We start from the raw sequence: 22334 nt of genomic DNA on the forward strand, positions 1-22334 counted from the left end.
CCTGGGCACAATGCTAACTGTTGGGCTTCTGGGTACTCTGGGATCGGACTCCCGCTTTCAGACAGAATGTAGGCACTTAACTATAGGATAGGGCTTGTAGCTGAGGATTTCAACATAGCTGACAAAAGCTGTCACTTAGACATCCAAACCCTGAAAATTCTTCACTCCTGAAATTCTTTATAATAGCATCTTATAAGTGTTATACCCTGGGGCAGTTTGAAAATGTTTCCTTTGTAATTATAGTTACAGGGCAAACTATCACATGAAACTATGTAATCCTTCTAGGAAACATATCAAGTTCCTTTTCTCACCTCTCTTTCCCCATTTCCACTCTTTTGTTCCAGGACCTACCTCTTCGGAAGATTTTTGTGAGTGTATCCTGATTTGGTAGGCTCCATTCCTACCATCCTCCTGGGCAAGCAAAGACAGTTAAAGCACAGCTGTACAATGAGGTAAGTATGTTCCAGTTTCAGACTTGCTAAGTTTTGGTAAGATTCCTCTATTCTAGTTACCTCATTTTCTGCACTGGTTCACAAACAACCCTTCCCAGAGCTTTTTTTTCCTTCTCCAGATCAACTGCTGCCTGCTCTTATCTCTCTTTTCTGTTGGTGTAGCTTTTGAACAGGTCAGCATAATGCTGGAACTAGGTTTAAACCTTTGACAAATTAGCTGTAGTCTGATGAAGACAACATGGTTTTCTGGTCCCAAATAAGAGCTCATGTCCTACACACTTGATGTTTTCCTTAGATTATATGCATAAACTAATCAATCACTGCCATTTTCCACTTCCTGTTTTTCCCCTTATGTCCTTTATATATTCTAGTAATATTCTGTTTGCTAAGTTAGGAAACTGGTATTATTTAGTGTGTACATTTCTTCTCCATGAATTACTTTCCATGGCAGAGACTGGCTATTGGTATGTTTCCAATTCTGTCCTTCAGTACACAGTGACCATAACACTATTAATGAGCTACTTAAAATGTTAGTTTTCTGCTACCAGATGGAAATTGCTGTCCATTGTCAGAGAAAAGAGATAATGAATAATAGACAAGCAACAGAAACATTAGTGGTTTGTTTTTTTACCTCTTATGGAGACCCTCTGATTTTAGCTATCTTGTTAAAACTATTATTCTTTAAAATTAAAATTTTAATCTGTTGAGAACACTTTGTTCCTAGGAAAGCATGAATGAGTGGGATTAAATTATATCTGTACTATACTTTTCTTGGTGATCGGTAATTATGCTGTCACTCATGATGCTCTTCATTGCACTTAGCTGCATGGAACTGGGGAGAAACTGTACTAGACATAATGAGAATCTGTGACTTTTCACAGCATCATTACACCAGCAAGACAGAGGAGTAAACAAAACGTGGGAAAAAGTGGTATTTGGAACAAAAGATTTTTTTTCTTCAAGCAGGTAACAGGTGCAATGCCCAGTTCAGGTGAAGCTGGCAAACACTGTTACTTTATCATCTGTTGCTTTTTCAGCCAACCCATCAACCAGTGAAGCATTGCTTTTGAAAAATGGCCCATAAAAATTCCAGCTAGTAGCTTTGGCCTTTACAAAAAGAGGCTATCCATTTTTCTCATCTCAATTTTTGGATGAATAATTTGAGGTATCTTTAAAAGGGTACAGACTTCTAAAACATGCAAAGTTCCCATCCTCTGGAAATAATATATCTGTCAGCAAAGTCTTTGTATATGCTTCCTGAACATACAGAGACTTGTCCTCTTCTGCCTGTCCATCTTTTTGAAACAGTAAGCATCTAACCTTGTAGTGATTGGTATGGTTGTCTTTAAGATGAACATACTTCCTTTGGACCCAACTTCACTGCTATCAAATATATTTTCTTAATTCTTAATTAGAATTTATATGGCATATTGAAACCTCTAATGCAAAAGGTTCTGTCCAAATGCATGTTTTTATTAAAAAAACAAACAACAACAACAAAGAGAAACCAATTCTTTGTTTTTAGCTGAGTGGCATACCAAAGAAACTGCATCATTAGTATGTTCTGAAAAGTTGGTGCTTTAAGTAGGGAACTGCAGTGCAATTTCAAAAGTTCCCTTTGCCTTGAATCATAAATTGACTTCATTTGTTGTAAAATCTGACAAATGCAGTCAGTTAGCTAAATTTGGAGAGGAATAAGTTAGTCTACAGACAGAGTAACTATCTATGGTTCTAAGAGAATTGTTTGTATCCAAGTGAAAAAGTTCTTTGAAACTAGAGTGGTTCCACAAAGTATTTTGGTCTCAGAGAACACTAGCTCCTGCAAAATATGCTTAGGCAGAATATTTCTGACTAGCTCTGTGTTCACATCAGTAACATTACATAAGYGTTTGCTTCCATTTCTAATAAATACTCAAGTGCCATTAAATACAGCACCTTGCAGACTTGCTGTGCAAAACTTTTAACCCTGTCCTATATATATATATATTTTAATGTAAACTCATATATATAAAATGTTTCATGCTTTTGGAAAGTTATTTTCTCTTAATTATCTGGGTGACTGTGACTGGTGTTAAAAAAAACAAAAACCCAAATCCCCCCAAAACACAGTCTTTCTCCTCATTCTCTTTTACTTTATGTTGGCAAATTTATCAAATTATAACTTGGTAGGCTTTTTGCTGTATCACACAAGCATATAATATTGATGTTTAAATCTTTATTGACTGATGTCAAGTTAGCACATATGAAACAAGAAGACCAACAAAGGAAAGTACCTAGATTTTTAAGACTGCAAAAGAACACAGAGAACAATCAAGACAACCCAGGACAGAAACTGCAAAAATTATTCCTTGTATTAGTTAACTGTTGTCAAACTGTCATGGAAAATTCGATGGTTGTTCTAAGTTGATATTCTAAGTGTTTTTCCCTTATCAATGAGGTTTCTTTTCTTCTTTTTTTTTTTTTTTTAAAAGGCAAGCAAAATCAAGTTTCAACTCTCTCTTAAAAACTGGATGCTGTTATGCTCCTGCTGTACCCAGTTATGTGCTGTTTAAAATATGCTGATAGCCAGTGCTGCTCTCACTGACATTAGGATTGGGCCTTAGTGCAACATTAAGGGTTGGGCATTATCACTTGAATCTCTCACACTACTGCTTCATGTGATGATGCTTTAAAAATGCTATGGGGAAAGAGTCAGCAGATTTTTGAGGGTCGGTTTCTTAACTCTCCTTTCTCAGGTTGACCTGCAGTGACTGGGAGGCAGGGATCCTTTCTGGTATGTTCTCCCCCTCAAGGTGGTAGCTGTAGCACAAGGAAGCATAGYGGGGCAAAGTACATCCCAGCTTCTCCCCATATCTCTTGGCATATGGATTCCTCTACCCTCTGCCAACCTTTCCGGGGAGTAGGACGGGGCTGATCAGAACATAGCAACAGACTAGCATTACTGATAATGTGATATTGTGATAGTATTGGCACCCAACAGTTTTGGTAACTCTTGGTATTGTATGCCTTTAGAATCCCAGTGTTATTACAGTACCAGTATCTTGCTTGCTACTGTTAGGGAATAATTATGCAAAATGTTATTGTATTAGTTATGTGTAACCAAAGAGGAAACATAAACCCATTATCTGTTTATAATCCATATTTCTATGCCAAATGCAATATTTGAAATCACACTGACAAAGTAAGTTAACACTATACATTTTGATAAAACTCAGAAGGGACAAGAACGCAGATTCTGTTAAGAAAGTAATGCAAGCCTTTACACAAGTGTTAGGTCAATGGAAAAGTTAAACCTCTTTATCAGATTAAGCTGTAATACAGTATTTTCAGTCAAAAGGAATGAAGTAGGCTGTGTACCCAGGATGGTTAAGATGATGACAGAGGACTTCCATGAAGGATCAGTGTATCCCTGGATTGCTGCCTGAGACTTCTGGACTCCATTTCAACATGACTTGAGCACTCTCACACCTCCTCATCCTTTTGTTATGCTTTCAAACTTAATTTCCCCTTTCTTCCACACATTGTAAAGGTTGTTATAAATGTATATACCATCCCAATCAAGCTCAGGATCTTTGATACCTTCTCAGTGTTGGACTTCTTGAATTAATAGATACTCCAAACTAGAAAAAAAAAAACAAAAAACCCCCCACTATTCAAATCATCTGTTTTAGTTAGAAGAGTTCTTACGGCAGTCTACCTGCTTTCATTGCTCAAGTAATTGTTACGGATGTTGCCTTGGGTTGTAAAGATCAATACAAGGTCTCATGCAACCTTAGTTGGGGCATTCCTTAGAGCTACCTCCTTCATGCTGCTGACTGCACTCATATTTCTGCTGCAGCATGTATATTCAAAGTGGTGGGGATGTTTTTTGGAATCATTCACTGCTGAAGTATTGTACTGTCAAGCAGGATTTTCTGGCAACAATGTAATACATATATATTTACACTCAATAAGACTTTATGATTTGAAATGCCTACCCTTATGTAGAAGTACAGAAAGCCTTATTTATTGTGCCAAGACAGCTTTTTCATACACTTCAAATTTGTACTGGATGCCATTTTCTTCTTGGATATCAGCAGGGACACCAGGGTATCTGGAGAGAGAGTAAGGGAAAAAGCAAAAGCCAATGAGTAGATAAAAATATCATTATGAGTCACCAGTAATTTATCCAATCAATCAGAAAAGAGAGTTGTTTGAAAAAGGAGATGAAAATACCACCCTTACCACAGGAATACTGATTACATGTCTATTTTTAGGAATCATGTTAACTACTATCAGCAACCTGTATACACACCATTTGAAATCAAGAAAGTATACATCAATGTAAAAAAAAAAAAAAGTCTAACAGTTTGATTAAAGCCTCTACCATATTATTTAAAATGTCTGTAGAGGCAGAGGTAGACACAAACATTTTTGCTTTACTCAGATGGTTTAAAGGAAATGCTATTGGTAAAGGCCTCTTACAAGTTCTATGACAGCTTCTTAAAGCAGGTGACTGCTACCTTGCAAAGTGTTTCCCTCTATTCCAGCTTTACTAAAACAATTTTATTAATAGACACTTTAAAAATCTCTTCAGCTCCCTGTAACAGAATAAAAATTCTGTATAAGTAACGCTGACTTCGAGGGAGGAAGAAATTTAACATTCTATTTGCAAAGACAGACCTCTCATAGGTTTCTATTTTAGTGGGTGAAAAAATGTCTGCTTTTTTATAAATTCATTTTTTAAGACCAAATTCTGATTTCAGTTCATTGGCCAAAACCAAGCAAAGTATTCCTGAGAAACAACCAAGAGGGAGAGAGGGCAGCTTTGGATCAGAGATCAGTATCTTGAAGTAGGCTTATGATATAAGGCACAGAGCAGTACAGAATATGTTAGAGTTGAAGGAGGTGACTCATCCTTCCCACTCATCTTGTTTGTCTCTCCAGCATCCTTCCTTTCCCGCCCCTACCTACTCTTCCCCACTTCAGTGCTAATCCATTTCTGTGTCATGGGGTTGCAGGCACAGCACCTGACTTGCCTTACTTCATATTTCTTCCACTGCTGATCTGTAACTAGCTGGAAGGAAAAAGGAGAGCAGAAAGAAGAGGAAGAGTTTCTTTCCTTGTGCTGGTTCTTGAGACAGAAATTCTTTTGAATTTTTGCTACTACCCCACTACCCTTTGGATGTAATCTCTTTAGAGAGAACACAAATGAATGACTGGAATATGATAAGGACAACATAAAAAGAAACCAGAATGAATGGCAGAAACTTACAGTTTAATACTGGTTCTTACAAAATTTTCTGGGAAGAAGTAATTTGCTTAAGAGAAAGAAATAATCTTAAAAAAATGTACAGGCTCAACCCTTCCTGTTCAAACCCATTTCATTTGTCTTTGACAATTCCGCAAAGACGTTCACAGAGACTAAAATAACCTACTGACTAATAATATACTGACAATTATGAAGCTTAGTAAATATTTAAATAATTTTTAAGTGAGAAACCGTAACAAAGTTGCTTTGCTAGCAAACTGACAGACAAATGTAATTCTCCTCTGTCAAGGTTACAGGAAGGTTGAAGAACACAAGTTTCAAAAACCTGTCCATTCTGGGTGCTCTAAGTGGACGAATTCCAAATTCTGTATAAAATGTGACTCTGGGGAACACATATAGTGAAGAACACCTCTAACTCAAGACAGAATGTGGCCTTAATAGTATCCTTACACATTCAAAGTAAACTATGAATTCTGCCATCTGAACACAAGACTGTTATGCATCTTTATACTAACTCTGAGAGAAGTTTGTAGTCATTGAAGTCAATTTCTGGAAAAAATGTGTCGCTTTCAAATTCCTGCAAAATTCTTGTCACAAACAGTCGATGATTAATTGGCTTCTCCATTGCTGCCTTTAAAAACAAAAGAAAGGATTAAAAATAGAGTTGTTCACTGTAAAACAGCTCAACTATGCATGAAGTATTATTCTAATATTGTGTTGTAAGACATCAATGTTAAATATAAGATGTTTGAAATGCTAGTTTTCTTTACCACTTCTCCAAATTCTTGTTCTATCCGCACCAGACATCACCACTGCAGCATTCAAAAAGAACCAAGAGATAAGAACCTTAGGATATTTTCTACTTATAGTTTACACACCATACACATTTATGCTATCTAAAACTGAAGCTTAGTTATTCTTTTATTTATATTGCAGGGTTTAAGCAAGGCAGTGAAAGTGGGATTTTCAATCTCCTCTTCTGGACTTTGCCCAAGAGGACTTCCTGAAAGGACAATTTTGTCTTGTTCCAGTTCCATGTGTTAAGTGGCAGCAAGACCTGCTCTCAGATCTTGGGGCATCTGACAGAAGTTAAGAAAAATCTATTAGTTCTGTGAGAAGAATGGAGTGTTATGGCCTAGTTTCAACAAGAAACTTCTATATCATATCTCTCTGAAAGACAATAAGCATCAAGTGCTTTCTAGTCTGTAGGAGCTTGCAACTCCAGTGATTAAGTTATCTGTCAATTTAATGTGAGAGTTTGATTTCTGGAATACGTCAAAGAGATAATATTAATTACACATCATATAACAACAACAAATATTTTCCAGATTCCTTGTATGAAAAAGGTTATGAAGATACTTGTTAGGATAGTTCCTCACTAACAAATTCATGCAAAATCAGGAGTTAAAAAAGGAAGTTTGGTCTCCAAATCAGATTGGAAAGTCACATCTTCCAGCCCTTCTTGACATTAAAATAACCCATTAAAAGCTATACTGGTGCCTGGATACAATGTAGTTGTTGAAATGCTTACAGCCTTTCTTTCCCTAATTTCGGCAATGAACAATGTTCTTTGTTAAAGGTGATTCACCATGCAGTATGCTATTAGGTACTACTTTAACAACTACAGTAGCCTAGTAAATGCAAATTTAATCCGGTAAAATTAATAGGTAGAATTGCTGGGAAGTTGGTTTCTAGAAAAACAGCTCTATTACTAGTGAATGCCTTAAAATGAAAAAGGTAAGTCATTGCACACTGACATCCATCAGCACTGAACTGGTGTTCATCTAGTTTGTATTATAAATACCAAGTTTTTTTTTAAATAAGGGGGTGAGGTAAGAGGAGAAACATTCATATACAGAATAATGTAAGAATAACTTGCTTCACTAATAAAAACATGCTGTGTTCTGTAAACAGAGATACTTTTGTTTTGTAGTAGAGGAGTCAATCAAGCTCCTATCTTGCTTATTGGGAATTTTTCCAGTGCTTCAGCAAGAACCCTGTACTGTCAAGATAGGTCAATACTGTTGCCCATTTTCTCTCCAAGAGATGTCCTACTGTTTTATTGGAAAAAAAACTCAGGCACAGTCATGGCCTGTTATGGAAACTGGAAATGTAATTAAGTCTTGATTCATAATCCTGTATGATGTGTTTYGACTTGTTAAGCATCCTTAGCCATGTTAACTTTTATCTCTACACCTTTCTCCAAAACAAATACCATAAGTCCAAAGATGACAACCAGGGTTTAAACCTCAGAAAACAACCTCAGGTGACCAGTTAGGTGAATTAGAAGACTATTAATAAGCTTGTGAAAGTTTTGGAGGCAGTAAATCAAATGGGGAACTAAAGTTTAAATGCTGAATAATTGTTTTGTGTTTTTTTTGATAATACATATTGGACAGCAATAGAAGTTTCTCTAACAGAATTATATTTCCTCTGTTTCTGCTGCAGACCTACTTGAACCATCATACATCTGAAATTTACCATGGTGCAGCATATGTCCATGTGCAGTCAGACAAGCTGCAGGAAGTCGTTAGGTTTGCGTAAGCCTAATAGCCTATAGAAACCAAACAATGAACAGAAAGAGCTTGAAGGAGAACAATGAGCTCGAGCTGGTGTCAGCCCATGTATTCCTTCCCGTCAAGTGGGAATGCCCAGTGTTGTGATGTTTAGCATATGGTAGAGATCCATAAGGAGAATCACATTTGTATTGTGATTCAGCTGCATATTACAACTGCTATACTCTGCTAAGTAAAATTTGTACCTGTATTWTGTTTTAACTACATTGCTCCGTCAGTCTGCTAAATCAAAGTCCTATGTAACAGTAAGGGCCCTGAGGGCATTAATGGGCCTTAATAGCAATGACCAGCCTCCCCTACCCTGCCCAGGCCCAGGACCCCATTTCAGCCCAGCCCAGGGTCGCCCCAACCCCAAACCGTGGCTGACTGCCCAGCCTCAGCTCTGCCCAGGCTGTACCTGACCCTGGTTACACTCACCAGACATTGTTCCTGCCATGCAGACTGACTTCCTGGCTTGACCTCGGGCCTGTCTCATCGCCATGAGCCATGAGCCCTAGCTGGTACAGCCCCTGCCTTACCAAACAGATTACTGCTTCTGGCTTCCTGTCCCTTGGGGAGCAGTGGCCCTTGATCCCTGACAGTAACTTCAAATAGGTAAACTTTGTACTAAACGTTAAACCTTCCATGTGTGGGGGGTATCTAAAAGAACCTGGTCAGAGAGCATTGGACTCTGACACCTCCTCTGCAAACTATTGCTGTGGACTTACTGAAACTGGCAGGAGAGGAAGGGACAACTCTGCAAATTTACACGAGGATTAAGGTAGTTCCTCACTGACATTCAATTTCTATTCACGCTTGCCTTGTCCAATTCACCCTATGAATTTCACTACCTTTTCTTGGTAATGGAAATATGTTCCAGGATGCATAGTGCTGATCTGATAGAATTTTGAAATACTTAGTCTGAGTTTAATAAAGGAATTATACATGATGTATATTTATTGTAATGAACAGAATAAGGCAAATACTACTTAATTTTAACACGACATATAGAACATATCATGGTATAGAATATGTAAGTAGACCTTGGACATATTTAAATAGAATATGCAGTAACTAATACATAGTTCCAATGACGATACAATACTGTGGTAAGCTAGTATGATACTCAACAGACAAACCATTTCCAGGAAGTAGGAAATGAGTTCAGTATTACCTGTTTTATTTTTGTTTTTTTTCTGTTAGCCACTTAATTCTCCTAGGATTCTATTTGTACATGTACTGGTTTTCCTGGGATGGGCACATCTGTTTGCTCTGCCTACAGGCTTACCTGCTTATATAGTAGCTACTGAACCCTGTAAGATACTACAGCCTGATATACTAGGGAAAAGCAAATCTGATCTAAGTTCACTTTAGAGCACAGTATATCAAAAAACTGTGGCTGTTGAGCTGTTCCTTCAGAAACAGCACAACCACTCCTCAAACCCAGATGACATTCCACAAGAGAGGAAGGACAGGAGAGCTGGGGCATCAGGACCYCTGTTATCCTAGGTAAGTCACCCTCTGTATGATTCGGAGTCCTTTATTATCCAGGGATCTTCAGCATACCCTGGTCCTTTTGCTGTCTTCTAAACACCCCTCAGTGGGCCCATCTCTGAATCATGAAGCAAAAAGGAGGTGACCTTCCTCATATTCTCCAACCATATTGGACTGACAGCCACGTAAGATTAGATTACGTCTGCACTTATAGGATCATCACCTTGGGGTAGTTTCTCTTTGTAGAATGCAGGGTAAAACATACCCTAAAGCTCTGCAGCAAACAGTGATTGCACATTACAAGCAGTTTCAGAAGTACTATATAGAAAATTAATCTTTTATAGATTTATCACCAAATCACTGTAATCTAGCAGGCATAGCAACTGATTGCTGCAGAAGGGACAAATTACCTCTAGTCATTTAAAGATTCTCAGGTTTTAGAAGGAACACACAGTGCTTCTACCTTCCTGTCTTCTACTCATTACATAAAATAAATACAGTAGACAAAGCAACCATGTGAGGCCCTTATTTTTCAAGTGTCTTTCTGCTACTAGACAACAGCATTGCTAATCCAAACAAAATAAGAGAACACTATAAAAGAAAAAATTTCAAGAGAAACATTCTTTTCATTTGCATTCTGTTTTCAAGTCTTAAAATGTATTTGGATCACATATGCAAACTGTATTTTGAAGTCACAAGAGTATTAAAGTAATTATATATATAAAAATCTCAGAGTTAAAAATCTCTCAAAGTTTTAGGTCAGTCGCAATGATAACCATGAAAATTAGCACCTTTGAAAAATCCTTCCTTCCCAAGCTGCTAAGGCTAAACTTCAGGAGGGAGGGAGGGAGGGAGGGAATACTGCAATAGTTCCCATCACCTGTTCTCTGCCACAGACAATGGCAGGTGCAGCAGCATCCTGCCACATCAATTGCAAATTAACTGCACCTTTCATAACCAAAATCTTCCATCAGCTTTACTGAAAACCCTGCCCCTGCAGAAACAGTTACACTTTACTTGCTAGACTTCTCCATGTGTTACTCTAAAAGGAGGGCCTTTTAAACCTTTCCTTTTACCATTAGCTCAGCGAGAACTTAAAAAGCAACAGCCTTTCATAGCTGCATGATTTGTGACTGYATCTCTGATTCATACGTTAACCTTTTTTAGTAATTATTTTTTCCCAAAGGAATGTCAAATCAATATGTTTGTTCATAAGAATAAGGACAGGCAGCTTGGTTGAGAGTAATAGGAGTATTATACCTTCCTTTCCCATATTAAAAAAATCCTTTGACTTTATTTTGAAGAGTGTACTGGAAAGGCTAGCTGTGTCCTTCTCAAATAGGTTTTAAATTAGTACCTTCATGTTTTCACATATCTCCAAGGATCTTAGTTAAACAGACTCATACATCAAAGAGAGTTCTTCAACTCTTAAAAGAAATTATTAGTTAAACCCACTAGTCCATTGCTAGTATTGTAGTTCTGCTTCATCTAATCTTATTTATGACTAGGTAAGAACAAGCAGCATTGGCTGCCTGAGGCATAAACTACATTAGTTATGGATATATTTTTACAATACATGAATCTCGGGGAGAGGGGGGCTTGCAGTGCTGTTAACAGCAGTGCTGTGACCCTGTCACTTTTATGTAAACGAGATGTTAGAGAATTGCATTAAGATGGCTCTAATCCTTCTCAGAAAGGATTCCTCTGATCCTAAAAGGCCATAGGAATAGAGGCCAAATTTTCTTCCCATTGCCGTCTTCCTGTTCAAACAGCTACACAAAGTCATGTGGGAAAATTCTTCCATAAAGAAGGATTCAATGGCACTGCAATAATAAAATATAAGCATTCCATTTGCTTATATGCTGGGAAGACAGCAATCTTCCTTGGATACGCAAGTGCTTAGGACCATCAATACTTGCATAATAGAATAAGACTAACATGAGTTTGGTGGGACAGGGAAACAACATAGCAACTGTGCCACCAAAACAATCACTTTCTCCCTCAAATTTCCCTGCATTGTCACAGCCAGCTGCACACTAAGATGTTCCTTCCATAGGCCAGGAGAACTATCCTAATCATCCAGTGTGACACCCTGCATAGCAAAGGATACTGAATTTAGTTTTCACACAAAGCTGTGGTTTTGAAGACCCTGTCCTCTGTGATTAGTTTTGAGTCTTCACTTTACACAAAGTAATGTTACTGGTTTTCAAAAAATTTTAATAGGTTTAAGCCATGCTGATTAGTTTACTCTGAAACAGAACTAACAAGGAAACCAACGCAGTGCTATGCTTTTTGCACTGACTCCTCACAGAGCAGAGTAATGCTTCTGGCCTGCAGTGTGACACCCTCTGTGTCACTGGCTTCGCCCCGCTCAGAGGAACTTGCTCTTTGCAACATGTTCTTTGCCAGCTATGTTCCAAGAGAACAGCAGYGCTGCCAACCCACAAGAATACAGTGGGTGAGCAAGGAAAAATGAGCTTTCTGCCCAGCTCTCTCATAATTGAATCTCAGTCCCTGGTCACATTTCTGACTGTAACTCTTTAAAAACAAAAAGCAGCATATACATGTCAGTCTCTATTCTAATAGGTACACAGTTTAAAACCATTTTGTCTTACATGCAGGGAAGGGAGAGAAATTACTACTTCTTTTATAGCCTATAGGAAATCCAGACATTCTAAGTAAAATGTAATCTTTAAAAAGTGTATCAAGTATTAGCTGGTAAAGTTTTGGCAGGCTTGAGAAAAAAAAAAAAAACAATAAAACCCACAACAAAACTAGTGACGCCATTTATTAATACTTCTCTCTTAAAGGAGTCACCCTTATGGTATAGCAAAGATTTGAAGCTTAGCAAACGCAGCATTCCCAACCCACTCAGGTTATTCATAAGTAAGGCTTATATGCTTAGTCAATAAATTCTAGTTAAGAGGGTAATTAATCATCTGCAAGAGACTTGCTGCAGTAAATATGAATAGCAACTTTACAATTCAGTAACTTTGAAGAATGAAAGGGAATAGGAGATTACCGAACACAAAATAAGGTATTCAAGCTGTCAAATATTAATACATAGGAAGACACCTGAGCATGAAAATTAGATAAAGTTTTCCCTTGGAGATCACTGGAAATTTAATTTTCCAGCTCAAGCCTCTTTGAAGAATTTCCCCAAATGCTATTTATCAAAAGCATCTGTTTTCTGTTATTCCCAGCCTAGATATTAACTAAATGGCAAAAATAACAAAACTTCTTATGAAGGAAAAAGAACTTCTTGTTCTGTTACAAAATTACAAGTTTGTTCTCCAAATTTAATACCTGAATGCAATTCTGTACTTCAGCAATGTGACCTTGAATGTCATTGTTTGCTTCTGTGGCATTGAGAAAGCAACAATCTGAGTAGGAACATATAAAATAGAAGTTTAAAGAAAACTGCTTTATCAAGGTGAAAACTTGTTTGACCTATAGCCTGTTTTAGTTTTACTAAAGAGGCCTTGGTTATGAGGACCTGAGTCATATATTGTTCAAATTTTTATTTTATTTTTTTTTAAGTTTTGTTGCTAGTTTTCTTTTCCACTGGTTAAGTTCATTGCTAGGGATGTGTGCTTGCTTATTTTTACAAAGCAAGATTTATATTAAACACTCAACAAACAACATTACTGTAAGACTGTTCCCTCCACATAAGTAAACCTATGCCTGTATTTTAAAAAGTTCCATCATAAAGCCTCTGTTCAATATTGGGGATGTGACTAGACTTYCGGTTCCGATTTCTAGTAAAATCTGAATGTTGTTTTTAATCAATTTAAAACACACAGTTTAAATCTGCTAAAAAGGTTGACGTAATTTATATTCACCAAACTCCCTTAGGRTCTCCAGGTAGCACTGTTTTTCAGAATCAAAGCCAAGATCTGAACCTCTCAGTTAAGAGACTACCTCCATACAGAGTGCACCTACATTACTGTCTTAGCTCAGATCAGAAATGTGGTTTTGAAGTGAGTCTTCCAATTGTCCCCACTTACCATACTTTGGTTGCAGTGGGGAGCAATCTTGGCGTTCATGAACTGAATTTATTTGGGATGAAACCAAACAAAAAATCTGTTTCAGGAGCATGTCTGATATGCTCCAACCTCTGATAGGGACTCAAAGGACAGAACAAATGAGTGAGTCACACCACCACAAGTTTTCCAGCACATAGCAAGCACTCAAGAGCCAGCAGAAGGCTCTCAGAACCTCAAGTGCTCATGCAACATCATGGAGTGCCTCTCATGTTGCATAACACCTTCAAATTTGCTGTGATCTACTGGCCTTCCCTGGGCCGCTCTATTTCTCCATCCTCATCCACACAGTCAATAGTAATATCAACTCCTCCAACTCAGCAGATCATATAGAGTGCTGACGATCCAGCATGGTGTCACATTGGGATTCAAGGATGCTGCTTGTAAACCTGTACTGTGAGAAGTCCAAAAATTTCCTTGCAGGCAAGATTACTACCTTGTGGCTGTAGCACAAGATTACAAATCTCATGAGGTGAGCAGTATCAAATCAAATTTAAGAAGATGAAGGTTGCTTTTAGCAAAACCTCAGACAACAACCAGCCTCAAAAGTTTACCCCTGAGGACACTTTGAAGCAGAATGAGATTATTGAACCAGTCTCTATTCAATGGATTGTGGCAGCTGTTTTCTATCCTTTCTGCTCTCACTTCCTAACACCAATACTCTGCTCAGCCCTCCCTGTCCCCTACCAAAATACCTACCATGTCTAGCTGCTCTGCCTTCCCCTGGTCAACAAGGTCCCAACTGAGACAGTCTCCCACAGTATGCTGTTGAACAAGGCATGAGGTAACATACCAGTGGACTTTGACAGCCACCCTGTTCAGAGCTCACCTTCCTCTGATCTTCAAGGTACTTGAGGCAGAAGCAGCTTATGCCAGTGCTTTCCACTACTCTGGAGAAAACTGTGCTTGAGAACCTAGGAGCTGTGGGCAAGAAGGCCATAAGCAATAGAGAGTTGCACTGTAGGTGTTCAGCAGCTGGCAGGCTTACTTCTCTCTTCTTGGCAGAAGAAAGGTATGAATTCTGGAAGTGATGTCTGGCAGTGGCAGAGCTGTAGTGCAAACTCTTGGCAGATGGCCTCAGTTGTGCACCTTCACATCTACTACATACACTTCTTATTCTCCAGAATCCCCAGAACAATGAGATCCTACCAGCCTGAGCTCATCTGTTGTGCCGAGGACCTCTTATCAACAGAGCACCTGCAGTGGTGAAGACTCCAGAAATGGCATTATCCCCATCTTTCTACTCAGTCCTCGAGAAGTCTGCAGCAGTCTGTAACAGGCAGTCAAGGGAGTCCTCCCAAAGTAAGTGCCGTGAGCATATGCATGAGCTTGCTGTTCCCTCTCCATTGCATCTTGTGTGGCCACACTCAAATGCAGGAGAGAATTTACTCAGCAGGCACCACAGTGTGACTTGTGAATGAGAAGGAACAGAAGCAAGCCAGGTACAGGATCAGGAATAGAAAAGGCTTGATGATGGTTGGAGAAGGGACCATCATCTGCAGGAGACAGATGAAAGTAAAGTTTGATGCTTTCCAGAGTGACCCGCTTTCCTCATCAAAGTTTGTCCTCATAAAGCTCTCCCTGGTTCAAAGGATTTGAACTTTGGGTTTAAACCTTCAAAGTGCTAACAGTGAAAATGTCACATACTCAACACTACCTGTTTCAAACCGCTCCTGTTGCATCTACTTACCAAAGTAGTTACAGCCACTTTCTCCATAACAGGCTTATACCGAATAAACAGTCTGTCCTAAACCTTTAAGCCATACAAAGTAGTAAGATCAAAATAAGGCTTTAAAAGCAAATACCTACTATTACTGAATAAAATGATTCACTCAATTACCAATTGATATTTTACTTCCCACACATTACTACATGGTCTAATGGTAATATTCCAGTAATCCTTTGTGCATCTTTAATACAGGCACTAAAAATATTACCTCCAGTTTTGATAAAGGTGTACAGCTTCTATCAAACCCTTTTAATTAAGATCATAATGGTAGTTTAGATACAAGAATCTGTATGAAACTGTCATATTTCTCCCTGGTGAATTACAAATTCCTTTGAAACATCTTGATTAGAAGCTTGAAAGAGGGAAAACAGTTCAAATTTTAAGTCAGAGTCCTTATGGTGACCAGTACAGCAATATGCTGCAAAAATTCTCTTGATCAAGACTGCATATTTATAATCTTTCTAAGTACTGGTGAGTAATGGTCTTAAAAATGGCATTGTTTTCTATGAAATATCAACTGACGCAGGAGAAAATAGTGAAATTAGAAGCCTACGATATAGAATTTCCTGTAAGAACAAGCAAAAATTATCAGTCTTTGCAGCACTAGATGACTGTTCGGGCATAAGAGGTAATTGCTTCTGCTCACACCGTGTATCCTGCAGAATTGTAGGCAGAAGCCAAATCCAATCTCTTGCTCCTGTTGGGCAGTTATGCCTAATCTGAAGAGAATCTGCCTCCAAAAATAAACCTGCCACTTGCTACCAGGAAGCAGACATTTTAATGGTTGAGAATGAAGTATAGGTTATTTCTTTATGATAATACCTGATTTTAGAGTGAATGGATTTGGACATCAAATACATGGTGAGAAGACTTCAGCACACCTAAAGGTGATTATAAGACTACAAATTAAAAAAAAAAGGTAGAGGAACTGTTGTTTTAAAGGCTATTTGCATCTGCATCATATTTTTCTTACAGCCTTAGTAATACCTAGTTACCTTTGGGTTTTTTTTTCCTGTAAAAGACACATTCCCTAAGTTACAGAGAAGAGATTCATGAAACATACCTCTCTGCAAGGCATAAACTGCAAAGGCAAGAAATATCAGAACATGTATTTTACCACTCCATATACAAAAAATACTACTAGCCTAATCTGCTGCTAGGAGCATGATGGTATTTTGATCACAGCCCTGTAGTTCAAGTGCTAAACAAGTGGAGTATATTTTCAGCATACCTGGAATGGCTAAAGGACAGCAACAGGACAGCCTTTTCCTTTACCACTGATAAAGGGTATGCTTTATAATTTTTTTAATTAAGATATTTTTATTAGGAGAAAGAATGCTTATGGTCTTCCATATTCCACGTCCTCCCGATTGATGCGATAGGAACTAGGGTCTATTACCATCATATTTAATGTGGTACTGTTTGACAACAAACGAAAATTATATGAGAACATACAAATGAAGACAAAATTAATTAAGTGTTAAATGGCAGTACCTGGAGTGTGTAAGGCTGAAAGGACGACTCTAGAGAAGTGAATAGAGGCAACAAGAGATGACTAAACTTTGTATATATACACAAAAGGAAGACAAGAAGAAGGGATTGAGGGAGGGGAAAAAGAAGAYTGAGGAAACACAGGGTTGGGAAAAGAGAGCTTTTATAATATTCTTCATGGCTGCATAGCTAATAGCTTAGCTAAGGAAAGGAGTGCTCCATTTGTGRGGAATCCCAAAGGCAAAAAGGACAGTTTATACAGGGCTTTGMGTGTGCAAAGATGCTCCTAAGAAGGAAGTGGTATGCGCCATCTTTTTGGCATACAAATGGACACTAGAGACACTGAGACACCCAGGATAACAAGAGAAACCTGGGGAGTGGGAACAGCAGGGATGTCTGGTTGCTGGATATGAAAAAGCAGAGTCAGTTCTACATTTTCCCTTATGATTATCTCCTCCCATTGCTGACACCATTACCTGCCTGGTTCTCCAAATCCTCTTTTCCTACTTGTATACCTGTATAAAGTGTCATACTTTGGCGAAAATGTTGGACCATTTTTCCTTATGTCCACATCCTCTGCAGAGCCAGTCTATTGCCTTAGTAGACTAAATGTAGCAATATATGTAAAAGTAAGCTAGCAATTTAGATATTTAAGAAAAGCTCTCAAAAGCACCAGGACTGTAAGACACTTGATGGTTAGCAAGAGCTACATCTGGTCACCTGGACAGATATTTTAAACTTGCCAATAGGAATTTTATTCTCCAAGACTTGACCTATTGGCATCACTGGAGTTTGCTGGGTCATAATGAGGCAAAAGCTTGTCCCTGAACTTCCTAAAGCGGGAGTAACAGGAACTTGAGCCATCGTTCTCCCATCTGCAGAAAATGAGTAATTTAAGAGTATTCACTCTAAATGCACCTTATAAACTGAAGTGCCTCCGACAATCCAAACCATGTCTACTTTGCTTTTTAATTCCGGTGAATCCAGAAGAGCTAAAGCATCATCCAGACTTTTGGAGAGATAATGTGCTCCCTTTGGGGTTTCCCTAGAAAAACAAAGTTTTATTACTTAACTTAAAGGACATTCATCATGATAATCAATACAATCTAGACATATAATGTATTTTGCTGAATTTACAAGTGATTAAATCTTTCACAATAGTTTACTGTTTTGAAATGCTTATTATTGTTAAATCATGTTAGAATTCTCATCTGACTGTAGGATGCTTAATAAATTAGAATTCAATCATAAGTGTGACTTAAGAAGCATTATAAGTTATAGATCTGAAGTTTTGTATCAGATGGGAAAAAAGCATAATGGAGGAACTTAAATATCTATATATCTAACCAAATATAGACTTCTACCCAATTCTAAAACATTAATATTTTCCCAATAAAACTTGTCAAAGAAAGCCTCTAATCCCCCACACCTCATATTCAGCCAAAAACCCCACCAACACTTTCCAAAGCAATAAACCACTATAAGCAAACATTTTTATTTAAGAATGCCTGGGTAACTGTGGGTGATGCATTCAAGAAAAAAAGCTCCGAAAAAGGACATGTTCTTTTCCCTTAAATGCTAATAAAAGTAAGCCTCAAGAAAAGTGAATAATTAAGTCAGTAACCAGAAACTAGAGAAATAGAATTAAATACATGAGTCATAAGGACTACTGACATGGTGGTTTCTATGTAGATCCAGTACTAGTATTTATTTTATGCAAAGAAGAATAAAGTAATGATATCACTCAGAAACAACAGGAGAGATATTTTCTAAACAGATATAAAAACATTACATTTAGAATTACTTTATAAAGTCATGCTATCCATATTTTTTCGTTTAGATTTGTTATTTGTTTTACAGGCTCATAACTCTTCACATACATACCTGAGCTCTCTGCTGAGCACTATATTAACTCTGTCTTTTAAAGGACGATTCTTCTCAGGAATGGAAAACCAGGTTTTTTTACCCATTATCAGTGCATTCTGTTTACCTGAGTAAGAGAGAAAACATTTATTTAAAGGGAATTTCTTTGCTGTACTAAACTTGTTTTGGTAGTTTAGTGACATCTACTGGACTTTACCTCCTCCTTCTGAGCTCAATTTCAGTGGTTATCAAAAGCACAAGTTTAGGCTCTGATTCTGAAGTTACTCACATGCATAGAAGAACATGTTTGTGCCTGAAAGCCTTGGTAGGCAGCTGACAACAAACCAAAGTAGTCTTATGCACAGCTGTAAACTTTCAATTGAAAGAGTATCAAAAAGTTATGTTACATGCATTACACTGCCATTGGCTCAACTATGTCTATGGGGACAAATTCATCCCAGTGTGTGAGACCAACTCACATCCTCAAAGTAGTTCTCAGAGTGTAAATAAACATTCTTGTTCTCTGCATAAATCCCAAAGCAGCATGGAATAGTCTGTTTTGTGTTTGTATGTTTTGTCATTCTATTTACATGATCAGGAATAATTGCCTCAGCTTTAAGGACAACTTTTAGAAGAAAAATCAGCTGAATTTAATCCAAAAGCAGAGGTGCAACAGATGTTCAAACATATTCTAGAATTCACCCATAAATATTATTTCTGATAAAATCCAACATTCATAAGCTGATTATTTCTCATATATATCTCCTGATGAGAAGGAGGTTATCAGCATTTCCCTTTATGATCAGATAGAGTAGAGTAGACAGAGAAATGAACATGGAGAGTAAGCAACTCATACAAGGTAACGCAGAAAGTTTCTTAATGCAGTAGGAGGGATTTTGGAAAGAAGAATGAGATTTGTTCACAGCTACTCTTCCTGCTTTGGTCTGAGAGGTCTTTTCTGGTTTGGTCTGAGAGATGCTGAATCTATTGTATCACACCAGAGAACTCATGTTTCAAATGTGTATGAGAACTGCCTTAACACTTTTCCTGTAGATAGCGTGCTCTATTCCTAAGCTTCATGAGAGTGTTTCCTAAGCTTCTCTTCCCAAGAGATTTACTGCACTGTCAGTTTAGATGCATTAGCACAGACCATTGGCATCACTGTCAGAGGCGAGGCACAAACTGTTTAGGAAAGTATGCTTTTTCTTACTGAAGATCCATAGTGGGATGCATACTGGACCAGAACAAAGGTCCATTTAGACCAATATCTATTTTTTCAGCAGTGGCCACTGCAGTTATGCAAGCAGAACAAAGGCAAGATCAGGTGATGCTTCTCCACTGTATTCTTCCCACTTTCAAAAATCTGTGACTGGGACTTTTTTGAGCCAAATGCGGTAGCCCTGCTGTTAAGTTTTATGGAAGCATAATCCATCAGGAGCTCTGTTTATGAAGCAGCTTCACTGTTTGGCATCTAACATCATAGCTTATCAAGAGATTTACATGCAGGACAGAGCAAACTTTTTTATTATTTATTTTTAAAACATCTGTTGTTGGTTATGGGTTATTGGTGTCATATAAGATGGAATTTGCAGACGTACACATTTGTGTTCTGCTTTTTCTGTACACCAGGTTGCAATAGGCTGAGTTAAATCTCCAAAACACAACTAACATCCTTCACTTAAGACTACTGTTAAAATGAGATTAAACATTCCTTATGGAATATAGAACAGACCTTCAAAGCAGAACATAGGAATATGTCCCTTGATCAAAACAATGATACATGTTAGGCTGCTCAGAAATCTTAGCGAACAGATGAGTTTTGCTAGACAACGTTTGAGCAGGGGGCTTGGGAAAAAAAAAAAAAAAAGAAAAAAAGAGAATAATCATACTGGAAAACAGAGAAGCAGCAGAAAGCTGAGGATAAACCATCCTGGCCATGGTGGCTATGACTGCACCAGATGCAATAAGCCAGTCAGGGAGGTCCTACTTCTCCTCTCCCAGGGCCTCCTTCCCTGGCTGCCCACTCCCACCATGAACTTGTGCTGGCAGTCCCAAGGGAAGCCCAGACAGTAGTCTGCTAGGTTACAGAATTAAACAGCTTAATGAAGAGTCAAACAAACAGTAAAGCCAGGGCAAAAGAGGAACAGGGCAAGGCAGCAAGACCTGTTTATTTTGCAGCGGAAAGTACCCAGTCAGAACAAATTAGCTGACCCATCCCATCTCTTGTATTCCTGTCCCTGCTTACTTATGCTGATCCCGTGATTTTTTTTGACATGGCAGTAACAGTTTCTATTGACTTGGTGAGATAAAACCTATCATGTTACTTTGTTGCAAAGGCATTAAGCCTGAAAATTATTGCTGCATATAATCAGTCTGGTTAGGGCTTTTTGTTGGCCCATGGAGCACACTGGGATGGCTCAGCACCCAAACAAACACATCAACTTGTTGTCACAGGAGCCAGAGGGGGGAATGAACGGCCAAGCATGGAGTACACAAAAGAGTTAGATAAGCTAACACAGACTGAGAAAAAAAAACTGTTAATAAACCAACACACAGAAAAAACGATAATTTCATAACTTGTTCATTTGGAGTTGCAGGTAAAGATGCTGTTTTCTAGTCACTTGGGAGACAAAATTTTGAAATTCTGTTTGTTTACAAAGTAATTGCAGCAAAGAAACATCTGAGTCATCTCCAATTTCTTCCTCTAACTTAACTGGCAGATTATATACTTATAAAGGGGTTAAATACTTTTTGGACCTTCAGTAAAGAGTCCTTTGTCTGATTTATACAAAAATACAAATGATTTTGTTTAAAGCATAAAATATTAAAAGAAGAAATAGCAATACATTATATAATTCCATGTTGTCTTTTACTAATGAGCAAACAGAAAAAGCTAGGGAACATTTTGAGGTTGATGAGGCCTGGGAGGGGGAGAAGGGCAGTCTGTCTGGGGAAAAAGGACTTTGAAATTTTGGAAAAAGGAAGTTACTGATCTCTTTTGTGACTGCTACAATATGAACTATTTTAAGTGTCATACTAAGGCAACACATAAAACGTTACCTTTCACATGGGATGTGCTAGTCATTCTCTGGAAATACTTATACTCATTCCTAGAAACAAAACACGGAAAAAAAATTACAACGTCGTTTATGAATAATTTTTGTTTCTCTGGTTGTAAAAAACCATAACGTAAGCGCTGCCAGCGCCCCGGGAGGGGAGGCTCGCTGGGGCCAGCGCGGCCCGGCTCAGTGCCATGCCTGAAACGTGACCTTTCGGCCCCGAGTCTGCAGGGGAAAACTCACGGCCTGGCGCCGCGCCCGAGCCCGCCGACACCCCCTGCGCCCCGGGGCCGCCGCTCCCGGCCGCCGCTCCCGGGCCGGGCCCCGCCAACCGCCCCGCCGGCAGCTTTCCCGCCCTGCCCGCCCCTCCCCCGACTACGAGCCCCTGCGCGCAACG

At 38.4% G+C, this 22334-nt stretch overlaps 1 protein-coding gene across 3 annotated transcripts; it reads right to left on the bottom strand.

The window, feature by feature from the left end:
- Positions 1–2650: 2650 nt before the first annotated feature.
- On the bottom strand, positions 2651–22214 carry DHFR (dihydrofolate reductase). Of its 3 annotated transcripts, none has more exons than XM_026083819.1 (7): positions 22181–22214; positions 21939–21988; positions 18900–19005; positions 17934–18060; positions 6219–6334; positions 4430–4545; positions 2651–4072 (listed from the first exon to the last, which is right to left on the bottom strand). In XM_026083819.1, the coding sequence occupies exons 2-6, from the start codon at positions 21961–21963 to the stop codon at positions 4458–4460; spliced, it is 462 nt and encodes a 153-aa protein (XP_025939604.1). In that variant the 5' UTR covers positions 21964–21988; positions 22181–22214; the 3' UTR covers positions 2651–4072; positions 4430–4457. The 3 variants fall into 3 exon arrangements, with proteins under 3 accessions (XP_025939604.1, XP_025939605.1, XP_025939606.1); XM_026083820.1 differs by lacking the exon at positions 22181–22214 and adding an exon at positions 22148–22176; XM_026083821.1 differs by lacking the exon at positions 22181–22214 and adding an exon at positions 22136–22157.
- Positions 22215–22334: the final 120 nt, after the last annotated feature.

The sequence above is a fragment of the Apteryx rowi genome, unplaced genomic scaffold (genome assembly GCF_003343035.1).
Source record: "Apteryx rowi isolate R43461 unplaced genomic scaffold, aptRow1 scaffold_616, whole genome shotgun sequence".
NCBI classification, from domain to species: domain Eukaryota; kingdom Metazoa; phylum Chordata; class Aves; order Apterygiformes; family Apterygidae; genus Apteryx; species Apteryx rowi.

Bases quoted from the DNA above. Each gene is read 5' to 3' on its own strand.
- DHFR (XM_026083819.1), bottom strand. From the start codon at position 21,963: ATGACTAGCACATCCCATGTGAAAG. The intron at 6,335-17,933 runs GTGCATTTAGAG...TTGTTTTTAAAG, and splicing joins GAGGCACTTCAGTTTATAAG to GCAGCAATGGAGAAGCCAAT. The intron at 4,546-6,218 runs GTTAGTATAAAG...CTCTCTCTCCAG, and splicing joins GACTACAAACTTCTCTCAGA to ATACCCTGGTGTCCCTGCTG.